The sequence below is a fragment of the Exserohilum turcica genome (genome assembly GCF_000359705.1).
Source record: "Exserohilum turcica Et28A unplaced genomic scaffold SETTUscaffold_11, whole genome shotgun sequence".
NCBI classification, from domain to species: domain Eukaryota; kingdom Fungi; phylum Ascomycota; class Dothideomycetes; order Pleosporales; family Pleosporaceae; genus Exserohilum; species Exserohilum turcicum.
This window is the reverse complement of record NW_007359926.1, coordinates 1034864-1058642: the sequence shown is the minus strand read 5'-3', so window position 1 is coordinate 1058642 and position 23779 is coordinate 1034864. Positions and strand designations below refer to the sequence as shown.

Here is a 23779-nt window from a genome sequence, read left to right as displayed (position 1 = left end):
CCTCCGATCCGGCTCTGGGATTGGCTCAATACTTGGCGAAGTTGTAACATCGTTACAGCCGACTCGCTTATGAACCACGTTAGTTGTAGTATTATTAATATCTTCCGCCCGCCGCGTCCCACCAAAGAAGTGGGGGCAACTAAACCGCGGCGCCCTTTTTACCCCTAGTATATCGGACCTATTGACCTCCTTTAGCCTTATGCCAGAATACAACTACGTATTTGTATGCCAGTGTGTTGCGTGCGCTACAGCATCACTCGGAGTACCAAATGTGTTCGAGTTCGACACCATATTACTACAAGAGACGGCTGTATGAAAAGGGGCTACAAAGAATATAACGACTGCCCAAGGACACAATGGTGTGATTGGTTCAGATGTAAATACCCTCCTCGACTTGTACAAAAACGTGCAAAAGTAGTTTTTAGAACCAAGTGATTGGGCCCCAGCCATACCCTGAAATTACCGAATAGAACCAGAAAAAAAAACACATTGTATGACTCCCTCTCTCTCTCTCTCACGAACCCATGGTTCTTTCTGGCCTCGCGACCACGATTTCGAAAAGAAAAAAAAAGAAAGAAGAAAAACTTTCTCACATCTACACACACATTGTATTTTTCTTTAACTAACTAATATATAAGAAGCACTTTCCAAGAAAGACTCCATCACTCTACGGGAAAAAAATCCCCCGTCGCTCCCCCTTTTTGAATACTCCTAGCCTTTCCCCTCGATATTTCGATCCAGAACTCCGAACTCTCTTGCCTCACAATCCATCCACCAATCACCAACGAGAAGAGACGAGAAGAGTCGAGAAGAAAAGGAAAGAAGGAAAAAAAAAGAGGGGGGTAAGAGGAAACAATGTCCACCATCCCAATCTTCAGCCTGGAAACCATTCCCGCAGCCCATGTCTCAGATACGATGCTCGAGCAAGCTGCAGGGTTGTTCTCGGCTGCATATGGTGTTTGGAGTGCGGAAGCGGCGGAGAGAATGGGGAGGAGGTATTGTAAGCAGGGTATGTGTATACCTTTATTTCTGTGTTCCTATTTACATTTTCCTTTTTTTATTTATCTTGGTTAGGTTAGGTTAGGTTTGGTTCGGTGGTGGTGGTGGTGGGATAGACTGGTGGACTGAACCATGAACTTTTGGACGTAATGCATGGATTGATTGACTAACGTATTACTTACAATGTAAAACAGGTACACGTGTTAAAATGACGCCCCTGCGTCTCCGCGACCAGTGCCTTGCGCCGGGTACAAACAGTGTTTTTGTACGGGCAATGGCTGGTAGTAGTACGACTAGCGATGATGATGAGGACAGCAAGACGCTTGTGGGATATGCGTTTGCGACAAGCTGGATGTATGGCGAGCGCTGTGTGTGCTGGGTTACGCAGTTGTGTGTTGAGGGGGGGTATCGGAGGCAGGGGTTAGCAACAAAGGTATGTGTGTGTGTGTGTGTGTGTGTGTGAATTGCTGTTGCTTTTGCTGTGGTTAGTATGGTATGGTTGGTGCCGAGTAGCTGGATGGGGAACTGGTGATTAAACCCACTGGCGACTGACGACCAACTGACTTGCTGTGCTGTAGATCCTATCCCGTCTGCGAGAAGAGAGCCAAAACAACACCAACAACACCAACAACATCATGGCCTTTAGTATCCTATCCTCGCATCCCGCAGCTATCATGGCTGCACTACGTGCATGGGGCCGCGGCATCGAAGCCGTAGACATTCAATTTGCAAAGAACCATGCCGCGGGGATCATGGCTGCGTCACCCGTTGCGTATGTGAGGGACGCGAAGCTCAAAGGCAGTATTTTCGGTATTCACGATCACGACAACGAGGATGGTGCAGTGTGTTGTGCCGATACAAAATTTTGGGTTGACCATGCGGAACCTTTGACTGTACTGGCTGAGGTCAAGGCGAATAGGAACATGGATGTTTGGCCGTTTGGCGAGTTGCCGCCGGGCTGTGAGTTTTTGGCTCTGTGTTGAAGTCAGTGAGGAGTGCGAAAGGGGAAGTGATGGAATAGGAGTTGATTCCGGGACGCAAGATATATCCTTCCACTCTCTGGACTTCTGTTTGTTGTGGCTCGGTGTCTGGGAGATACTGATCTACTTTTTTCGTCTTCTTTCTCAAGGCGGATATTATAGTACTCGGTCTTTTGGCACTGTTGTGCCATGTTACTACTGCTAATCATAACCAAGCCTGATCTTTCTGGCGCCCCAAATCCCCCTTCTATCATCCACTCAATCTCCACCTTTGCCAGGACTTCTCGTTTGTGCTACTCTGCTTAGTAAACAAGACCGACTCTCATTCCGCAGAGCCTCATGGAAAAGAAAGGCCGAAATCACCAACCGAACACGCCATGCTAAACTCGTTTTGACTTCTTACATACATACATATCACTAACCCCTGCGCATGGTCACGCATGCACTTTACATACCAAGCGCAACATATCTCCCATACATGCACACATACATACATGCATGCATGCGCCTTGTAGGCACATTCCCGCCTCCGCACGCCTACCACCACCACCATTAACAAAACAGGGCAAAACGCCAACTAAACCAGGCTTGTGGCGTTGATGGAGACGTGAAGCGGGACCTGCGCCTAGCATTCATAATCCAGGGTTATATATACAACATGCATTGGACAAGCTAAGGTTGCATGCGGAGGCGGGTACAGGATCCGGTGTTTATCTTGTGTGGTTCAGAAAGGAGGGGGGTCAGGCTGAAAAAAAAAGTTCACTGTGTGTGTGTGGGTGTGGTGCAACAAGGCTGAACAAAGGGTGTAGAATGTGGATGTAAGTACTTAGGCTAGGCTACTACATAGTCCGAAAAGCGTGTGTAAGTACGATTATCAATGTATGTTTATGCGGGAACGAGCGAGTTCCGCTTCGATAATTCAACACAGAAAGACGAGTGATTCGCCCATGCAATACTTACGGACATCCATGTGCGGGGTGTCAGTAAGTATCACACTTTACCCCTCACCCTAGAAAAAAAGGCGCCGAGGCTACCTAGTCCTTGCTCACCACGCACGCAGAAGCCTAGCCCTCTTTCGCACCTTAGTGCTAGCGATGCGGCTCAACAGCCTCTTGGCAAGCTGCAGGCTCAGCTGCGGGAAAAAGTTGAGTGTGTAGCTCCAAGCCATCAGCATCAGCATCACGCTAGGAGGACTCACGCACGCGATTCCTCGCCCGCTTTCTGATCGGTATGCCATGCATAGTGTGTGTGTGTGTGTGTGTGTAAGAAAAAGCCCCAGGTTCCGCAGCCTTGGTCGCACAAATGTGCGACAAAAAAGCCCTTTTTTCTCTTGTCGGTTCCATCTATGGAGGTACAGTAGGTAGTGCTTTGGTCAAGGGTGCCCTTTGCTTGGCTCAGCCTGGTTCACACCGATACAAATACGGCGGGATCGCGGGACTGGGATAAGGAAAGTAGGCTGGACGTGGGTAGCTGGAGTGGGGCTAGTAATAGTCCCGGTGCTTGCCATTAGGTATTGCCTTTTTCTTTCCGAGGGGGTACCATGTCTAGTTTGGATGCGGCTCTGCTGTCGACCAACTACAATTGGAAATGGAGCCCTTGGGTGTACGTGGTTCGATACCTTCACAGAGTGTTCTTCGTGCAGCAAATGGTTCTCTCTTCAATTACACGATAGTTGCGGCTTTTTCTGGTTGCTCTTCCACGGCTTCTTTCCCTTGTTCTTTGCGGGCAACACCGGTGGCATACGTGTCCAGCTTTTTTCATTTTCTTTGGAAGACCTCTCTATCGCTGTTTTGTGCGAATATATCCACTGTCTATGAGTCCCTCCTTTTTGGACAAACTCCCTTTTGACATTCTGTTCTGTGTTGCTGCCCATTTGAGCCTCGAAGACATTGTGCATCTAAGTGTAACATGTCGGCAGTTGCGGGCTCTCCTGGACGAACGGACAGTCTGCAGAAGTGCAGTCCAAGTAAGCATTGGGAATGAGCATGATGCGGTTGCAGCTTACAGACAGAGCTGACAATTGCTGACAGATGGAGTATGCCTATACGGAAGAAGCGAGGTTAGCAAGAGAAGGGGTAATCACATATAGACATGCTCTGGAAGCAATTTACGACAGAAGAAGCGCCTTGTCCAATGCACAGCCTTTTGGAGCACATGTATGGGGCACCGGGAATGCTTTTGTTTATCGACACGGGATTTTGTGCGTGCTCAAAGGTTATATGGTTCGTGTTTCGGATTTACGCTCACAATCATGTGATGTTTGTCTCGATCTCAGCGCTTTCGTGAGACACATCCTAGGTCCTTCTTTTGCGTCGCCGGAAGACTTGAAGCTGGATCTGCTCAACTATGCCGAAGGAATACTCGCTGCTTACGTTGCAGAGAAAGACAGGCCGGATGGTGGTTATATTCTGGCCCTTGATACGCGGCTTGGATGTCCTGATAATAGAAGGCTAGTCCGAGTAGTGCCGTTGGCCTCGAGCTCCAAGCTGTTTGTCAGAAACACGGCCGACTACCTGTACTACGGGACGTATACAGGGCGGGGAAATGACGGCCACCACAAGTGGGAGATTGGCGGAATATGTCTCAGCGACAAGGACGAACTGCCAGATGGCGCAAAAACGCTGCTTCTTGACAATTTCCATGGATCCGACATTGGCTCCACAGTCGCCTTCGAGATACACAACGACTACTTGTATGCCGTGTCGAACCAAAGCACATTTGAGGTTGAGGAGATTGACTACACTTCCTTCTACCACGTTGCTCGGTTCCCAATCAATTCGCCGTTACCGGACAGTCTGGAAACGAACGAGCGGCTGTACCGTCGCCAGCATAATCAGGGACCAATTCACGACTCGTGGACCGATCTTACGCTACAGCTGGACGAGCACACGAACGAGACGGTGATTGTTGAGTCGCGGCGAGAATGGGCTGAGGCATCGTCTCGCCAATCGCGTGCGTTTTATGTCACCAGGCTGGAATTCCACAGTGAAGAGGAGGACTTGGCTGATGAGTGGTTGCTTCCCGAAGATGATGTATACCTCCATGTGATAGACTCGTCCAATAAGCCTCAGTGGAAACCTACACCGGATCTCTACAGCTGGAGCCAACACGCAGAATTTTCCAGCAATGACCCTTCGCCACGCTCCTTTGTGCTGAGCAAGACAAAGTTTAGGGCGTACGACTACGGGTGCACGAGTTTTCTGGATCTTGTCGAAGATGATCGGTGCTGCAACGACGCTTCGAAGCCCCCGTGTCTTAGGCTTCGAATAGGATCACGACGTGAGATAGGTCTCGGTGAGGCTCTGGTGAACCGCAAGGGCAAGGCTATCATTGTCCAAACAAAGCCAGACTTTGTGGACAGTAGGACGCGGTATCGACATTCGCCTATTCGCATGTGGCCGCCCCCAGCATCTTGTTGCCCCTGTTCAGAACGCGTACACAGCATACTCAACCCAGTATTACCTGCCGGCGGTGCATGTTACACAAGAAGTGTCACGGGTGTGCTCGACGAGCAACGCCTTGTATTCATGGTCAAGACAAGGCGTGCATTCGGTCCAAATGACGAGACCGCATTGGGAACCATTGTCGTCGTAGATTTTAGTCGGTCCATGAAGCGCACAGCAACAACACCTAGCGTTACAGTACCAATGGCGAGAAACGACAGTACGATGGAGGAATGCTCCAGCCTTGTGTGGAATTGGCAGCCAGGGATTGGAAAGCTGTGCCGCACTGGAGGATGTTGAAGGACGACTAGGAACGGATACTGCAAACCAAGGAGGATGGATGTTGAGGCTCAAGTGGCGCGCCCACTATAACCATGGCCATGTAAGAAGGCGTTTTGCCTGCTCCAATGCGGTGCAAGGCGCACGCATGCATATGTGTATACATGCGGATAGTGGTCCGGGGCCAGACGGTCAGCGAGGCTGAACAAGGTCGCGAATGCATGCGTTGGACTTGCAACGCCCCCTGTTGAGTCGGCGATGAATGTAACCAGGCTATGATAAATGAAGAGGCACAGCATCTGGGTGGCTTGAAGCGATGTAGTCCGGGAGAGTGAGGATGTTGTTTAGCGTATGACGTATGCCAAGCGCCGTCGTGTCGGGACAATGAAGGCGTCGGCCTCGGATTGCTCCAAGTACAGAATGGTATGGGACATTGACTGCGACGACGCAATCCAGCGAAACATGGCCAGAAGCCGGTTTCGAAGGCGCGACTATCAATTGGAGAGGCGCTGAGTAGCGTCCAATCAAGGCACAAATTAGGTTGCGGCTGCGGCTAGGCGCTTGCTGTAGAGTAGATTAGACACGGGCTGCATGCTGGAACTGGGACACAGGCAAACACCTACGTCACTGCCCGCCTGCCTTCATAACCCGTCTCGCAACCCAAACACAGACGCAGACACACCAAGCTTTGCTTTTACTCATTGAACCCCTACAGCCCACCTAATCCCCAGCAATTGACTAGCACTAGCTGCAGCAAACATGGAGACCATCACCAACCTCGCAGCCAATGCCACCACGGCAGCCTCCAAGCTCATCTACGGCGACCAGACGCAGAACAACGAGACGCAGGGCAAGGAGCCAATCTCGGGTGAGACTGGCCCAGGCACCGCCACAGAGCCCTACGACCAGGGCAATGCTCGTGAGTTTGATAAGTTCCTCCGTGATGATGTACCTCGGGTTGACGGACTTCGCAGCAACTCCTCTAGCCACAGCAGACAAGGCCAGCTACCTCGAGAGTTCCAACAACGAAACGGCAGGAAAGGAGCCTGTATCTGGAGTACTAGGCAAGGGCACTGCTACCGAGCCGTTTGACCAGGGCAACGAGGGTAAGTTCTGGCGTCGCCATACTGCTCTCTCTATCCGATGCATTGTAGTGCTGACCGCATGAAGCCAAAGCTACTGAGAACGTAAAGGATACGACGTCTGGAACGGGTGAATTCTTGAAGCTGGACCCCGTCAAGCAAGACCCAGCCGCAACCACAACCTCTACCACGTCCACGTCTGAGCGCAACGACGACACATCCAATGTCGGCATGCCAATTACGTCCCTCAAGCCCGACACTGCTGTCTTGAGCAGCGACACCACACCGTCTACAGCTGAGACGACTGCCGTGACGGACAAAGTTTGGAAGGAGAACCCGCTAGATGACATCAGTCGCTCTGGTGCCCCAGGAGCTGGTCCTACCGCCCCCAGCCATGTCACTCCTGCAACACCCGACACTGCAGTCAACACAACCACAACCAGCTCAGATGCTGCTATCAAGACTTCTGCCCCCGACTCGGTGACGGCTTCGTCTGGTGTGTACGCTGGCTCGGAGCACAAGCGCTCCGACTCTCCCACTGAGCCTGACACCAAGACGGACGCGGAGAAGGAATCGGACAAGCGCGACACTCCAACATGGACAGACACTGGTGTTGTCTCGGACAGCAGCAAGTTCGAGGAGGCTGCTGCTAAACAGAACGCGGCGTCTTCCAAGGAGCCCAAGAGTAGGTTGACGCAAGAAGCCGGGCGCGTGCTGAGCAGTGCTGACAGTATAGCAGGCGTGGCCGAGGACGAAGCCGGTCGCAGGTCCGAGTCTAGCCGCAAGTCCGAGTCTGCGGGCAGCAGCGAGGAGAAGAGCGGCAAGATGTCTCACTTGAAGGAGAAGATGAAGAACAAGCTCCACATTGGCTCCAAGGATAAATAGGCGCGGTCGGGTTGTGGCGCCGTGCTGAGTGAGGTGCGCTGGCACCAGCAGGCCAGTCTTTGTTTGATGATGGACGAGATATGATACCAAGGCCACAGCGGCCATGCAAGCTTTCTTGTAATGAATGTACTCTCTTTGGTAGTAGCATAGCCTAATGAAAGACGCTACAGTAAGCTGCGTTTCCCTGGATGCGTCCAATCAAGTCGACGAGATAGCCTCGTGGCCCTAGTGCTAGCTAAGGACAGCGGACTGGCGGCGGCCATCTTACGTGCATGTGCACGGCTATCAACACTCCGCCTCATCACACGCCTCACTTGCCGCCTAGGCGCATCCACCTCTGACATTGTTCTGATAGCAAAGATTGGGCTGGGCCTCTATCACGCGGCGGCTCAGCGTTGCGCTTCTGCCCCACCTTCCCTTCTCAGCACCAACATCTCCAAGTATGTCCAACGGCCGCTCGCGCTATAGCGCCATTTTCCCTCTTTATCCCTTGATTGCATCCTTCTTTTCCCGCACCGCTATATGCGCTATATATCTACCGCTTCTCGGTTGCTTGCTACCCGGGAATGCCAGCTGCTCGGCGAGCCATGGATCACTGCTGGCGCGTGAAAGCCTAGTGTGATGCTCAACCACAGGCCGTCCCGCACCTTGCTTACTCTAGATCTTTATTCAACAAATCTCCTTGGATCCATCTCTTCACTTTTACAGCTACGCTCTCTATCTTCGCCTCCAATTTTGCGGCAGCACACGCCACCAATATGGGGAATATCGGCAACGAAAACGCTGGACGAAATGCTAATAGAACGGATGATAGAACGACACCCGAAGGGGAGACACGTATATCGAGAGATCTTTCCAGTTCGCCGCACCGCCAAGGCTACATGCAGGAACCCAACATGATCCGAAGAGCCGCGCCCAAGGTTCCGCACATTTGCGTCGTTGGAGCTGGTGTTGCGGGGCTGAGGTGTGCGGACATATTGCTGAGGCAGGGTGCCAAGGTCACTATCCTCGAGGGAAGAGACAGGGTCGGTGGAAGGGTGAGTACTCATTGAAGATTCCAGGGCTTTGGAAACTGAATGTCATGCAGCTATGCCAAAGCAATGCCTTGGGCCACTTGGTCGATCTGTGAGTCTGGAATCATTCTCAGTCTTCTCACTGAGCAAAGGACTTTTGACCTAACTCTTGATCAGAGGCCCAAACTGGATACATGGCACACACGACAACCCCATTCTTGATCTTGCCAAAGAAACAAACACGGTCACTATGAACTGGGATGGCCGGCAAGCTGTTTTCGATAGTGCTGGAAAGTGTCTGCCTGACAAAGAAGCAGCAGAAAATACCGAGCACGTCTGGGCTATCATCGAGCGAGCAATGAGGCTTTCCAACGAGGAGTCTGCAACCATACCAGCGGAAAAAAGTTTGTACAACTACTTTGAGGAGCAGGTCGCAAAAATGTTTCCCGGTGACGATGACGAAGCGAAGAAGAGGCAACAAACTATTCTCCACATGGCCGAGATGTGGGGTGCTTTTGTTGGCTCTCCAATCCAGACGCAAAGTTTAAAATTTTTCTGGCTCGAGGAGTGCATCGACGGCGAAAACCTTTTTGTCGCGTCGACATATGCCAAGATCTTAGATAAGATTGCTCAGCCAGCACTCAAAGGTGCTACAACGCTATTCGAACACAAGGTCAAGAGAATCTTGTCGCATGGAAGTAGCGGACATACCAGTGTTACTCTAGAGCTCGAGGGAAGAGAAAATATGACCTTTGACGAAGTGGTCATGACGGCGCCTTTGGGCTGGCTCAAGAGAAACACGGATGCTTTTGTACCTAAGCTGCCGGGACGATTTGCCGAAGCGGTCAGTAATCTTGGATACGGGCATCTGGATAAGGTCTACATTACTTTTCCGACTGCCTTTTGGAATGCGGCTGGTTCCTCTTCTTCAGCACAATCAGCATCGGCCCTTCGCCAATCCTCAGACTCGCCAATCAATCTAGCACACTACCCTGGCTTCACACACTGGATCAATCCTACCTATGCGCCTTCAAGAAATCCCAAAGGCTGGAACCAAGAAGCTGTCAATCTTGCTGCGCTACCAGAGGCAACAGCGCATCCGACTCTTCTCTTTTACATGCATGGCCCGACAAGCCTCCACGTCGCAAAACTTGTTGCATCAAACCCACCCGAGAAGCACACGGATCTGCTAGTCAGCTTCTTCGCCGATTACTATTCCTTACTCCCCAATTACGCCGAAAGTAGTCCTAGCTGCAAACCTACAGCTGTCCTGGCCACGGCATGGGCAAACGACGAGCTCGCGGGATACGGTTCGTATTGCAATTTTCAAACCGGCCTACAGGCTGGTGATGAGGACGTCGAGGCGTTACGGAAGGGAATGCCCGAACGCGGGGTTTGGGTGGCGGGTGAGCACTGCGCGCCGTTTGTGGCGCTGGGCACAGTTACGGGCGCATACTGGAGTGGGGAAGGTGTTGCAAGAAGACTGTGTGATATTTGGGGACTGGGGACGCGCAAGTAGCTTACGGTGTACAGTAAGGATTCGACGTGAAGTCTCTTGGCTTCTCTGGCGCAAACCGTGTCACTTGACAGCACATGGCAAGTCAGAAGAGGTGGCTTGACTTTTTTTATTATGGCCGTTCCTCCGTTTGATGTTTATTGGTGAGTCCGCGCGATCTCCAAGACCAGGCCAGTGTATTGTGGAGGGGGGGGGCAGTCAGGTCATGCACCAAATGCCTAACATTCAAGGGTTTATCCGCCACGAGACCGCCGAACCCTTGGGTACTAGTTCCCCCCTCCCCCTCCCCTCTGCCCCAACACAACGGTCGATCATACCCACTTGCCGTCTCATTGCGGAAGTTGCCGTGCAGCTCTATACGCCCAAGTCAGTCGACGAGACGATGTGTTTGGGCGTGAACGTCGTATTCCGGCCTCATCCGGCGAATCACAGCACACGTCTCCCCTCGTCATGCTGGAAGTGCCTGGAACCTCTTACCCCCCATTTATTCCCTTTGCATATGTGATTTGTTTCACGTGGACAAATCAGCTACCAGCGATTTCGGGGGGTGAAATGACAACGTGGTTGTGTGCTCACCTGTTTTACCGTATTAGGGGAGGGGGGAGGTGAGGTGAGGTGAGAGAGAAATATGGTTTTTTCCCAAGTATAAACTTCCACCACCCCCCTCCCTTCTTTCCCGCTCTCCCTTCCCTTCTCATGCATAACATAAATTTTAAAATTCAATTCGCCATCTGCTTTTTTCGCTATTAATAGTGCTTATACAGAGAAACCACAGGGCCTGGTAGGGTTCTACTCGCCGCCTATATATTAAGTCGTTTATACTACATATAAAGTACCTCTCTCTGTGTGCTTTCCAGCAATACATACCAGCCAATCAATCAACAACACACTACTACTACTCGTATATCACCAATTGGAGAGAGAAAGGAAAAGAGAGAAAATGGAGCGAACGAAAACACACGCCTCGACAAACTCGACATCGTCGAATGAATCGCCCAGAGCGTCTTCGAGCGCGCCGCTCAAAGGCTTGTCCAAGCAGACGTCAAGGGACTCGGCCAGGAAACTGCGAAGAACGCTTTCAGAGCGCATTGAGAAGCCGAAGAAGGTTATTCTGAGATGGGGGTTTTTTGGGTGGCTGGTGCAATTAAGAGAGGATAAATATACTAACCTGTGCGTGTGTAGTACCTGTGGCAGACGCTCACGCAGTGTAAGATCATTTAAGTGAAGGAGGAGAAAGGAGCAGGTGCTTCGATAGCGGGTTTCTATGACACCTACGCAGTACAGTTCGGAGTGTACGCAAGAGAAAGAACAGTGCTTTGACAGCGGATTTGTATGGCGCCTATGCGTTACAGTTCTGAGCGTATTGATAAGGGGGGGGGATGTGATGTTGGCCTGGGGGTTTAATGATACGGCGATTTGGTTTCTTATATACCCAGTTTACTTTTGCATTCAACATCTCATTCAATTAACTTGACTTGACTTTTACTCTGCACTTCTCTACTCTACACTTCTAATACAACCTCTTCCGTCGCAAACCTCGCCTGGCTAAACGGACTCTCTGCATAAGCGTACAATTCCTGCCTTGTCAAGCCCTCGGCGGCTTTGGCCCAGCCGGCCTTGAACACGCCTTTCGCGCTGACCTTGTACGTGGCAGGTCTGCTGTGGCGAGACATCCAAGGCCGCTCAAACACGACGGTGAATTCTTGGCGTGCACCCGGCGCAAGCGTAACCAGCTGATTGGGGGGCGGTGGTACTTTTCGGTTCACGTGCTGGATATCCTGGTGAATTTGCTCGCGGGTATCTGCATCGACGATGCTGAAGACGGCTGTGTCGAGTGCAGACGGGTCCATGGGCGTACCCCATTTCAGCACCGTGTACACCGTCTCTTGGTGGTGGTTCTCGAGGGCCACGACAAGCGTTGCTGGGGTGCCGCGAGTCGTCTGGTTCAGCGATATCGCAAGCCCTGGGATCCCACTGCTGGGCGGAGCGGGCGGTGTGCTGAGTTCCAGGGCCGCTGGCAGCTGGTACGTGTAGAAGGCGGCTAGGAGAGCCGCGGCGAGCAGTGTGGTTAGCAGCGCTACTCGCGGGTTCCAGGGGTTCGCCATTGCGTGGTGGAAATTTGTGTCTCAGTTTTCTACCGCATGTGGCACGTCGAACAGGTTCAAAAGAGTCAAGTAATGCTGAGTTTGCAATGTTCACGCGGCTCCTAGGTATCTTGTCCCCTCGGGCGAGGATGAAGGAGTTAAAGCAGCAGCGGCAGCAGCAGTCCCTGAGAAGGAAGATGCCCCTTCGAATCCTACTCACCTGCTCCAATCTCACAGTCAATACATGTCCTGCTATTAGCTAGCTATGATGAGATTCCATCGCCACGCGGTACCGAATCATCTTGTGGGAAGAGGCTGTAAACAATACTCAGTTGCGTTGATTGCTCCGCTGCGTGCCCCTGGTTGCGTGCGGGGTGTGTGTGGCGCTAGCATAGATTAAGTAGACCTGCCCGACATGGCGTGCAGCCCCGAAGCTGCATGGTACATATTATCTGCCATGATATGCGCTGGGTTGGTTGCGGCATGAAATATCGAACTGGACGTTGTGCGGATTGTTGTAGATGCAAGAGCTGTGGACTTGAATCGCACGGTTGTTGAGGGATTGAGTACCTCGATGGCCTAAGTAGCCGTGTGGGTCCCGGTACGGCTATGCACGGGGTTACTTTGGATAAGTATCCCAGGTACACGACGGCAAACCTCGGCTATACGAACTGCGCCCCTGATTGTCTTTTGCAGCAGGACACATATTCATGCAGCTAATGTAGAGTATATGGCCTTGATGTTCTTTTGTGTTTTGTGTGCAAGTAGTTGAAGCCATATAATTTAGAGATGTAGCTGTCTTGGTTAACTAGGTACGTACTTGTTGTATGGGATATCTTGACGTGCCAACGTAGTGCATTCTACAACCCAATACAGAGTACACAGCAGAAGATAACATTACCAAGAGACATAGATTCGTACTTCTCAGTTTATCCAGTGGATGAAATTTGACCGAAAACAAAATTGCTAGGTGCACTTGGCGTTCGGGAATGCCAAGGCCCCGTTTGCCAGGAGCCGAGCAATGGATTGTGTACTTTACTGATTCTCTCTGTTTGTGAACCTAGTGGGTGATAGGAGCCCGTTTGACTTTGTTAGTATATATTCTATAGTGATACCTAATTTTGATTTGCGTGAAAAGATAAAATCATGCAGTGTATGAAAGCAGTCTTTGGCTTGTTATTCGAATTTGATTTTTTGTTTCAAAAGTAATAGTAACTCTAAGACGCTAGACACCGTGTCCTCACAGTAGAGTCGCCAATTTGTGTAGGGAAAATCCTGCCACTAATGTATCTAGGGCAATTTCGACAGGTTAAAAGCTTGTTCTCGTTGATATTATCAAAAACACAACCCGAGCTTGCACAGGCTGCTACCGCGTGATTGATAAAAAATGGGTATGAGACTTCAGGTAAAACCTCTTGAAACTGCATCCGACAATATACCACCCATGCGTTTGTAGTGGATGCTATTGCAAGAAGAGATAGAAGAGGTAGTTTCACTAAATTTGTCAGATGATTTATACTGTAAAGTCTGCACTACACATACTTGTAGAAATTGTATTTATCTGCTTTATGGGTAATTTTAACGTGCTGCAGTAGCGCGTTTGATAGCGCAATAGAGTACACGATAGAAAAAAGCAGTGATGTACAGTGAAAATTGTACAATGAAGGGGGTACTGTGTGATAGTCTGGATAATACCAATAGACGCAGGTCAGAGGTATATATATATTAAAACTCTAGCTCATAAATATCCACAGTTACATAATAACTGATCTGTTGACACTGGAATATAATGACTCAATGGTAGGGGTTATGAACGATCTATACTCTATTAAACCGCCGCTTCACAGGCACTATAGGTACGTCATCCAATAGAAAAGATGAACAACCCTATCCTGGAGTTGGTCCCCATATTAAAAGATATAACCTAGTGGGTCGAAATAGTAAGCAATGTCGCAAAGTGTTCTCTATAGAGCCTACTAGGTCTTTAATCGCGCAGAGACATGGAACAGGCTATCATGAGAGGATAGATGCCAAGATATATCTGGTATAACCGGTGGGAATTGCAAGGTTGAGCACATAGATAAACACACTAACTGATAGCAAGAGGCTAAAACACAAAGCAAACAGAGCTGATCTAGGCCGTGTTTAGTTGGTATTATTTAAGGTTAATCCCGTAACCCGTAACATGAGTAAGTGTCACCGCGCCAATGCCGAGTACGACATATACTCTTGGTGCAGCAGCCTGTCCCATGTAACAAGATAAATGCTCTTTGTGAAAGTTATTTAATAGCATCTCTATTTTAGCCTCAGGATAGCCTAGTTACCTTTTAGGTAATTGCTTAGTAGTTGCTCAGACAATGCAGTAAATTTTACATAACCCTTACTCAACTATGTATAGTACTACCTGCGCAACCACCATTCGCGACATGAAGAAGTCATACCGAAAACTATACCTATTAGAAACAACATGGCACAAACAAGTACCTACTGTCTCCAGCAAAGCGACGTATTTTGGTTCTCCTGGCCAGCTTTCGGCCCCCCAGGTACGATACTTGAGTGCTGCGCCTCGCTTGGCCTGCCGCAATCCCCAGTTTCAACGACGATCGTGGACGCCTGAATGCCACCCGCTCGAAAGCTCAACCCAGTTTTCTATGCGAATCTAACCTGAACGCTTCTACTTGCCTTGTTTTTATTCCCGGAATGCTTCACATGCTACTTCTCCTCTAGCCTGAGGTCATCTGCTCTGTGCCACAACGCCATTGAAGAGCAGACTCCACACGTCCACAACATGGACATGCAACGCCATGACGACGGATCAAAGTCCGCCCTACTACAGCAGAAGATGGAATTTCGCGAAGCCAGCTTTGCAGAAAAATGGTCGTATTTTCCCTGGAGAGTAGCTCTTATTATTCTCTCACTTCCGCTTGCCCTGGCCGTCATTGTCGTCCTCGCCGCCGCAGCCGAAATGGCATCGCAGAGCTACATCATGGGCCGAGACTGCTATCCCAATGGCCTCTGGAAAGAGGCGCCGGGCGCAACGTGGCGCATCATGGACTCGTCGTACTTTTTTACGCCCAATCTTAGCTTTGGTGCTTTTACATTCACCCAGGTCAAGGTCATCGATGTCGCTTGGGACCTGATTATCGGACGAGGCGGACAGTTCCTGCTGACTTGGGTCAACTACCGCGTCTTCAATGAGTGGCTGGTGTATCACATGGAGATGCATTTTACATCGTACAAACTATACGCTGCAATGGCGTTTGAAACAACCACCATGGGCACGCTGGGCGTGCTAGCAAAAGAGTTTCTGGCGTTTGGGGAAAAGACCTGGGGTCGTCTTTTTCGACGGCTGGCTATCCTATCTATGCTCCTGTCGACCTTTTACGTCTTGGCGTTTCCCACGTTGATGGCGGCCATGACGGGTTATATTACTACGTACGAACCGTATGTGCAAAGCTACGACTACAACCTTATCGAGTGGTATAAGGTTAGGTGCGTGCGTTACATCGTTCATGACGCGGGTCGGCTCAGTGAGCTCGGCTACAGTGACGGCCTGATCATCACTGAATACGATTTTGACCTCAAGGACGCTGTTGATCTCTGTACGTTACATACACGGCCGCTGTGTTAACAATTGACTCACGAGACACAGACATGCAACAATTCGATAATCGTACCGGCGAAGTGTCGAGATTGCTAGAAAACGGACCTGGCCTTTCGGAGCTCAGCAATATCAGTATGTACTCGGAATTCGTGGTAAACAGCACATCAGGCCCTACCACAGTGCGTCTCGATGCCCCCAGCCTCAACATCACGACTTTCCAGCAACATTGGCGATTCAAGCTTCCCCCGCCATCAACACGGAATCAGTTTGCGTTTGCTCTGGAAGACCTCCCCACAGACATTTACAATACGTCGTACCTGCTAGAGCATGGCTTGTGCAAACCCAGCGAGACATACCAGTGGGGCTTCTCCTACATCTTTCTTTTCATGGTTTCCATATTCAACTTCCTCTGGGCGTGCATCATGGCTGGGATGTGGCTTGATACGCGGCGCGGCTCGAGGATGTACAGGAGTGGACGAAGACCAGGGCTGCTGCGCAGCATCCTGGACTACTCGGCTGCTATTAGACAAGAGCTTGGTCCCGAGGCAGAATATCTAGGCGAAGCCGAGCTGCGGAAGCGCTTAAGGCGGAGTGGAGGCGCGTTGATGGTACCGAGCGATGAGCTGAGAATTTCGCGGGTGGATACGGGCGAAGGCAAACTGAGGGAGAGGAGTTGGCGGAGGAAGTTAACGGGGGGAAGCACGTTCTAAACAAGCATTTTCTCTATAATCAGTCTGATAAAGAATATCGTAGATGACTGTTTCAATCCCGTGGTATCGTTGCTATCGTGATTCATGCTCCAGAATTACCCTAAAATGCAAAGGGGCACACCTAACCCCACTGGAACCTCTCTTCGTCCACCCGGGTGCCTTCCTCCCAACACTTTTCTACCCATCCTACGCCGACTACTCGAGCAAGTCCACTGACCTTTGAATTCTCTCTCTTCGATGAAGATTTTTCCTCTGGAACAATGATATGTGTGACTCCATCTTCCTCTTCGTCACCAGCAATCAGTGCATCGCCAAAACGGAGATAGTTTTTAACCAGATGTGCCCTCAACATCCACGCCGTACTCTCCTCGTGGTTATGAAATGCAGCCTTGACGCCACGGAACATGCGGGTCTTCAGTTGCTCCATGGACTTGCCATGGTCTTCCAGCTGCTCCAGAAACTCTTCTTGGTTGAACATGGTGTGCTGTTCCGGCTGCGTCATACCGTCAAGCAATCTTCTCATCTCTTCCACGTCTGCAATGTCTCGTGCATATGAGTCGCCGTTGTCGTCTACGTGGCTCTCGAATTCGAACTGATCGTCGTCGTGGAGGTAGAACATGTGTCTGTTCGGCTCAAAAGGAAGTAGATACGGTATTGCACTAGCATCTACTTGGTTTTGAGTGATGCAGTCTTGGATCCAAATCGGCTTGACAATGTTGTTTGTGGCACGCTTTTCCAGGGAAGCGACCTTGATCAGTCGTTTGTCTGCGATAATGATGAGGTTCTTGTCTGTCGAGTCGCGTTGTACGATGCTGCCACCGTTGGCTTTTATAAGTGCTTCAATATCGGCTTTTGACTTCTTCACCGGGTGTATTTGCTCAGTCATCACGTAGAAGCTTAGTCCATCGAAGAGCTTGGACTCTGGACCAGCATATGGTGTCGTTATAGCATCGTTACCCATTACCGTTAGTGGCTTCTTCGTCGTGCGCGCCCTTTTCCGGCGTGACTGCTCGATCTTGAATTCTTTTTCTTTCTCAGACCTCTCAATCTCCGCTCTGGTTTTGACCTCGAGAAACTCTTGCACGGAAAGCGCCTGATCCCATCGCTTATCTATACGTAGCTGTTTGAAGCGCGGAAAGCGGAGCGTCCATGCGAAGCGGAATTTGTCGCTGCCTTCAACGCTGGAAGCTTTACACTCAAGTACGATAGAGTCACTCGGTCTTATCCATTGGTCTGGCCTTTCATGTTGCCGGTTCTGCTCATGGCCACCCAACTCAATGAACGGCGGTGGTCGCCGAGGATCCCAGTCATGCCATTTTCCTTCTGTCCGACCTCGCAAAGCAGCGTAATCGTCACGACTAAATCCGCCACCAACTTTGAAGAACGACCAGCAATGCTCATACTTGGGGTCGCCTGGTCTCGCATCCTTGTGCGTAAGCAACGCACAAAGGAAAGAGGAGTGGGCGCCACCGCGACGTCCAGAACCAAAGTATCCGCCAACCACAATACAGTCGAGTGACTCTCCAAATTCTGACATGTACTCCGGCTTCACCTTCATCCAATCGTTGTTCCGTTGGTTCAAGCAATACATTGAACGAGGATTCTTTAGCACCAGGCCCTCAGAGGATTCAGCCACGACCTTGCGCAGTGCAGGCTCAATCTCGGTATGCGAATGCGCTTCAATGTATGGATGAATTTCCAGTCTGCGATGTACACCCTTGACAGCGCTTTCCAGAGCACGGCGGCGGTCGCGGAGCGTGTATTGGGTGAGTAGCGTGTCGTTTAGATACACACAGTCAAAGACTCGGAACAGTGGTCGCTGACCGGTCTCCTTGTTGGTTGTATTCTCCTTCTCGGATATGGCTGCCGTCTTGAGCGTGCCAAAACCAACGATATGATCAATCTCCATATCCCACGTAATCATCTCTCCATCAAGAATGATGTTTCTGACATTCTTTCCAAACGCGTCTGTTATGAATCGCGTCATTGCTCCAGCCTCGTCGCCGTGAAAGTGTCTTCCGTAGAGATAGGAGTAGTCTTTTGCCTTTCGTGACCAGAAGCCAAACAGCTTCCCACCTGGCGCCTCCGGATCCTCTACCATGTGCAGCTGCATGCGTTCACCATCGAGCTTCTCCTCAATCCAGAAAGCATCGTCTTCTGAATCTCCTTTGAATCTGGTGACTAGCTTTTCGAATGATCCTACTTTGTCCTGAAACTGAGCCAGTTGTGGCTGGAAGCATTGCATTAAGCTGAGGCCAGTGTTCTCGCCTTCAAGCCGGATGCCGTGGTCATAAAGCTCCCAACAAACACGCCTGAGGTTTGACGATACGTTGAACAGGGTTTCGGCATCCGGGTGCCAGATATCAAGCAACGTCTTCTCAGTCGCACCAATCTTCATCTGACGGAGGATCATACGGATAAGCCATGTCATCTCCTCGGCGTTCATTCTCCGATAGAATCTCTGGAAGATCTTGACTTGCTCTTCTTCAGTGCCGACCTGTGAAAGTTTGTCGAGAGCATTGTTGACTTCGGCAATGCTCATGTCGCTGTACTCTGTCCTGAGCTGTCGCGATAACAGAATCTCGTAGCAACGCCCGGCAAAGTCACCAGCCGTTGAGGCTGAGGCTTTTTGCAACTGTCCCGGCAGCTTCCAGTTGAGCATGTGCTTGGCGTCATCTGAGTCCTTGCCGATTTTGGTGAGCTTGATCAAGACCTTTGCTATTGCCTTCTCTTTCAGACCGTACATGGCTCTGTCCCGGTCCTTTTCAGGAATAATGAGACGCATTGCTGGGTAAAAATCATTTCCCACCTGTTTTCGCCAGTTCGAAATGTACCGCTCGACAATGTTCCGCTTGGCTTCGTGAGGGGATAGGTTGGGACGGCCGTGCGGTCCAGCCTTCCGACGAGCCCCCACAGCCTGCTTCTTTTTCTGCGTGTCCATGAGCGGATTGAAGAGTTCTGTGAACAGCGTATGAAAAGGCAATGTCTTGTGTGCATTCAACGGCCGCGCAGGGTATTTTTCGTCGAGCTCGTCATCGTGCCCGTACATGAGCGTATTCTCCCGGACGGCATCCGCGTCTGGCATGGGTGTATCGGCGGCCATTTTGAGTGCATCGAGGAGAAGCACCTCTTTGTGGGCCAGTGTTGGTATTTGACTGGAGGGTCGTGGATGCCTGGAGGGTCGCGTCTAGCGGCACGCGCGGTCACGTGGCTCTCAAGCACTCAAGCGGTTAGCGCGCTGCTCAGGACATCACTCATGGGCAAGTGGATACGCCGGGGTCATTTACCAAGCCGAACAATGCTAATCTTGGAACACTCGGATTGCGACTCCGCTCGCTTTCAGCGCGGTCCCCTCTTTACCTCTTCTCTCCATGCTGCGTAGCAATCCAGTTTACTCGGACCCGACTACTTTAACCCCCCCTGCGTACGTCATCTCTGCTGACCAACCTGATGGAGCATAAATGAGCGCTGCACGCAACCATGGCCAGGCTCCGCAGCCAGCCGGAGATGCGCAGTCCAACACGCGCAGCGCTGCGTTGCAAGGTGCCTCGAGAGCCTTCTCCAAGCCCGCTGTGAAGCCGAAGCCGGCGACTAACACGTATACTGGACGGGGAAATGCAGCATTGCTGGCGGCCACGAGGGTTGGAACAGGCAGCCCAGCACCCTTGCGGAGAGATCACACTGGCGACTCGGCAAGCATCACCAGACCGAACCTCTCCGGCACAGACAGCACTGCTTCGCTGAGCGTGCCTGACGAGCACGCCAACCCCGTGTCCTCTCCGTCAAACATCGCGGCACGGCTGGCGGCTGCCCGACACAGCCCTCTGAGGCCCATACCCCAACCAAGGCTACAGCCAGCGCCTGCGATACGCGAACAAGAGCCAAACGAGATGGATACACTACCTCCCGCTGGCAGTGTGGGAAGTCTACTCGCAAGGCTTGAGCCCAAGAGGCCCGGCCAGCAACCCCAGAAGAGAAGGGACAGCCTTGGGTCGCAATCAACTGCAAGCCACGCTCAACGACGGGAGCCACCCAACAAGCCTACCGACGATACCCCCATTCCGCCTACGAATACGCTGGTGAAAATGTTTGAGCAAGGCCAGCCAATGATCCCGAGCCGACACTCGTCTCCGTCTCCACCTTTGCACGTTGCGCGAAGCTCACCACCTCCTGTCCGCTCCCCGAAACCACGGCGTACATTCAGCCTACCGCCAGACCCTGGCGACGACGTTCCGTTGCAGAGGAAGAAGACGCAGACGCCCCCACCGGTCAAACCGAAGCCAAAGCCCCAGATCCAACTGCCTCCGCGATACGCCGATGGCTCCGGTAACAAGGCATACTTCAATACACCCAAGAAGGATCCCATGAAGTCTCCTGCGATCAAACAGAAGCAAGTACAACTGGCTGCCTCCAAGCCACCTAAAACGCCACCGCCGAAGCCAGTGGAGCTGTCAGGGTCGCCCTCGGCACAAAGAAGGAGGATTTCGACGTCTATGGAAAGCTCCAGACCACCATCAACACCATCTTCTTTCAAGTCTGCCAAGGAAGAGCAAGAAGGAGAGGAAGAGGAAGAGGAAGAGAAGAAACTCAAGCCAACTGTGCCTCCACCTCGTCGGTCAACTTCGCGGAAAATTGAGCCGGCACCACCTACCCAGAAGCTTCAACCGACAACGCCTATACAGATCAAGCCGCGCGCAGACAGCCAAAAGCCAAGTTCGGTATCTCCGATGCCGAATCTCTCGCCTCATCGGCCAACATCCAGTGCAAGGACCGCTTCGCCTTCGGTGTATCACAACAACTATCAGCGCGAATCAGTCAAACAGATTACACAGCACATGACAGGAGAGTCTCTGTCGAGTGCCATCATGGGCGCAGCTTTGGCTTCACACTCTCGTACTGTTTCTCCTGCGTCTCGGCCCATATCAGTTGAGCCTCTATTTCCACCGCGCAAGCAGCACCACCATCATCTGCCGTTCCACCGATCCCCTTCGCCGCAGAAGAATTCGCCCCCCAGAAGCACAGGGAAGTTGCGGACCACAATGCGCAAAGAGCCTTCGTCGTCAGACGATGAAGATAAGGCCGACAAGTACAAGAAGAAGGGCACGCGAATCATGGGTATCAAAGGGCGAAAACATCCGAACAAACACCACGAGGGTACGCGTAAGCGATGGCGTGATCAGATTACTGACCGAGAGCGAAAGCGCTACGAGGGGGTTTGGGCGGCAAACAAAGGCCTTCATATACCCTCATCACTTAGTGCGCCACTTGACGACGATCCATCCGCCGATGTTCTGAACATTGTGGTCAAAGAGATCTGGATGAGGAGCCGCTTACCGACACTTGTATTGGAGGAGATATGGGACCTGGTGGACGGACGAGCCATTGGGCGGCTGACCAGATATGAATTTGTTGTTGGTCTTTGGTTGATTGACCAGCGCCTCAAAGGAAGGAAATTGCCCGTCAAAGTCAGCGACAGCGTGTGGCGGAGCGCAAGGGGTGTTGACATCAAAGTCAAGATTAGACATTGATAGAGAAGCATGAGCGTCGGGAGACGTTGCCATGCTGTTGGGCTTTGTGTGTCATAGATCCTAGAGATACCCTTAACCATAGTTCGTTCCTTGTTCCTTGTTTCTTCTCCTCCTACCACAATCATACTTGCCTATTTTCCATCTTCTGCTCTCGTTTGCATAGACAGTAATCCAGTGCTTCTGACAAAATTCGCCGTGCTCCAGAATCCACCGCTGAAATCCAAATCGTACCAGTAATTCACCGCACAACAGATGCCTTCTTCGCTGCAGCTCTGGCTCACTTTGTGGTACCACAGCGCAGGTAGATACAGCATATCGCCTTCTTGCAGTGTCACGCGCAGAGGCTGTGACAGCCGCGAGTACGGCGTTGCATTGACGGCCGGCTCATCGGGATCCCACGTTGCAAACGGAACGTATTCCTCCGGCTCATCGACCGCCATAACAAGATGCGTCATTTCGTGGTCCGCCGTCATAGCCTTGGGCTGATACGTCGCAGCCAGCACGGCCTTTTCATTCACACAAGGCGCCTCGACGGGCGGTAGGAGGACAAACTGCTTATTCCCGAGGATCTGGACATAGATATTTTCGTAGTTGTCCTTGTGCAGTGCGGTGGTCGAGTGCGAGTTTCCCAGCCAGAAATTGATGGCGTCTGGTTCTTGTTCGAGGGCTATACGCGCAAATGGGATGGAAGTGGGCACGTCTGCGAAGAGCGTCGCATACTCGTTGCGCAGATTGTCGTTTTGGGTTTGCGCGTAGAGTGTTGGGCCAGCGTAGGCTGTGCCGTGTTTTTCTTGAGCCTGGATTGTGTCCAAAACGTCCTCGAACAGCGATTCTGTTTCATACGGCTTGACGAAGACGGAGCCTGCTCCAGAGGGGAGTTGGACGACCGAGTCGGCGTTGCCGTGGGGCGTCATGGCGACGTTTACGGTTTGGCCGCGCATCACGTCCTTGAGATACTGAGCGCTCCATTTCCTGCGTGCTGGGAAGGTGGCGGCGCCATTGCGCAGGACGAAGGGCCGGTTGCGCGCGACATAGCGCATGAATTGTAGAGGTGAGGGTTCTTCATCCAGGACGTCGATGGTGGAAGGATTGAGGTCGTGGTACGATGTTATGAGATCTACAGCGCTGTAAGAATTCGAACAACAACAACAACAACAACAGAAAGAAGATAATAATTAAATAGCGTAGCAGGAACTGGGATGTAAAAGAGACTGGATGCACCTCTTACAGCATCTTGCAAAGTGCCCTCGCCTTCAAGGCCAGTGGGTGCAGGCCTGCCGAAATAAGTAAACCGAACCTATCAAGCTGAAATTGTGTTTTTTTTTCAAACCTAAGACTAGCCTGCTCAGGACGATCCAAGCCCACTATTCCTTCATCTTCCACCCGAACCATGTTGCCTTTGCCTTTGCCTTGTCCAAGTTTGCGTCGGCGCAAACCTAGTGAAAGTGGGATAATGCCCCATCCACATCCACGGAGTTAAGTGCGCCTAGCGCCGGAGATAGCTAACTAAGGGTACGTACGGAGGTGCCTCACAAAAGTTTTGTCCTGCCAAGAATAATTTAGCCGAAATCTGGCCGCTCTCCTACACAACGCCTATCTCTCCCCTCTATATACTCATTACCACCTTGTAGCTCAATTATCTTTGGAATATGTATA

General features: G+C 51.3%; 10 protein-coding genes across 10 annotated transcripts; 6 read left to right on the top strand and 4 right to left on the bottom strand.

Annotated features, from left to right (window-relative positions):
* Window positions 1–852: 852 nt before the first annotated feature.
* Window positions 853–1982, top strand: SETTUDRAFT_182780 (uncharacterized protein; the record flags this gene model as incomplete). Its single annotated transcript, XM_008023986.1, has 3 exons — window positions 853–1009; window positions 1194–1432; window positions 1578–1982. The coding sequence occupies 3 exons, from the start codon at window positions 856–858 to the stop codon at window positions 1980–1982; spliced, it is 798 nt and encodes a 265-aa protein (XP_008022177.1).
* Window positions 1983–3792: 1810 nt separating this feature from the next.
* On the top strand, window positions 3793–5722 carry SETTUDRAFT_158901 (uncharacterized protein; the record flags this gene model as incomplete). The annotated part of the gene is made up of 2 exons (XM_008023985.1): window positions 3793–3945; window positions 4010–5722. 2 exons carry the CDS (start codon window positions 3793–3795, stop codon window positions 5720–5722), a joined length of 1866 nt encoding a protein of 621 aa, XP_008022176.1.
* Window positions 5723–6460: 738 nt separating this feature from the next.
* Window positions 6461–7668, top strand: SETTUDRAFT_36944 (uncharacterized protein; the record flags this gene model as incomplete). Its single annotated transcript, XM_008023701.1, has 3 exons — window positions 6461–6620; window positions 6676–6807; window positions 6872–7668. The coding sequence occupies 3 exons, from the start codon at window positions 6461–6463 to the stop codon at window positions 7666–7668; spliced, it is 1089 nt and encodes a 362-aa protein (XP_008021892.1).
* A 758-nt stretch (window positions 7669–8426) lies between these two features.
* On the top strand, window positions 8427–10637 carry SETTUDRAFT_175375 (uncharacterized protein; the record flags this gene model as incomplete). The annotated part of the gene is made up of 3 exons (XM_008023984.1): window positions 8427–8705; window positions 8756–8793; window positions 8859–10637. The coding sequence occupies 3 exons, from the start codon at window positions 8427–8429 to the stop codon at window positions 10198–10200; spliced, it is 1659 nt and encodes a 552-aa protein (XP_008022175.1). The 3' UTR covers window positions 10201–10637.
* Window positions 10638–10916: 279 nt separating this feature from the next.
* On the bottom strand, window positions 10917–11681 carry SETTUDRAFT_167192 (uncharacterized protein). The gene has a single exon (XM_008023983.1). It carries the CDS (start codon window positions 11284–11286, stop codon window positions 11104–11106), a length of 183 nt encoding a protein of 60 aa, XP_008022174.1. The 5' UTR covers window positions 11287–11681; the 3' UTR covers window positions 10917–11103.
* An 18-nt stretch (window positions 11682–11699) lies between these two features.
* Window positions 11700–12302, bottom strand: SETTUDRAFT_36942 (uncharacterized protein; the record flags this gene model as incomplete). The annotated part of the gene is made up of 1 exon (XM_008023700.1): window positions 11700–12302. One exon carries the CDS (start codon window positions 12300–12302, stop codon window positions 11700–11702), a length of 603 nt encoding a protein of 200 aa, XP_008021891.1.
* A 3199-nt stretch (window positions 12303–15501) lies between these two features.
* On the top strand, window positions 15502–16595 carry SETTUDRAFT_146002 (uncharacterized protein; the record flags this gene model as incomplete). The annotated part of the gene is made up of 2 exons (XM_008023982.1): window positions 15502–15883; window positions 15934–16595. The coding sequence occupies 2 exons, from the start codon at window positions 15502–15504 to the stop codon at window positions 16593–16595; spliced, it is 1044 nt and encodes a 347-aa protein (XP_008022173.1).
* A 157-nt stretch (window positions 16596–16752) lies between these two features.
* Window positions 16753–19019, bottom strand: SETTUDRAFT_167191 (uncharacterized protein; the record flags this gene model as incomplete). Its single annotated transcript, XM_008023981.1, has 1 exon — window positions 16753–19019. A coding segment is annotated over exon 1 (2123 nt), but the record flags the coding sequence as incomplete, so codon positions are not given.
* A 928-nt stretch (window positions 19020–19947) lies between these two features.
* SETTUDRAFT_167190 (uncharacterized protein) lies at window positions 19948–22250 on the top strand. The gene has a single exon (XM_008023980.1). It carries the CDS (start codon window positions 20057–20059, stop codon window positions 22121–22123), a length of 2067 nt encoding a protein of 688 aa, XP_008022171.1. The 5' UTR covers window positions 19948–20056; the 3' UTR covers window positions 22124–22250.
* Window positions 22251–22254: 4 nt separating this feature from the next.
* SETTUDRAFT_145994 (uncharacterized protein) lies at window positions 22255–23535 on the bottom strand (the record flags this gene model as incomplete). Its single annotated transcript, XM_008023979.1, has 3 exons — window positions 23454–23535; window positions 23345–23397; window positions 22255–23240 (listed from the first exon to the last, which is right to left on the bottom strand). The coding sequence occupies exons 1-3, from the start codon at window positions 23513–23515 to the stop codon at window positions 22255–22257; spliced, it is 1101 nt and encodes a 366-aa protein (XP_008022170.1). The 5' UTR covers window positions 23516–23535.
* Between the last annotated feature and the right edge of the window lie 244 nt (window positions 23536–23779).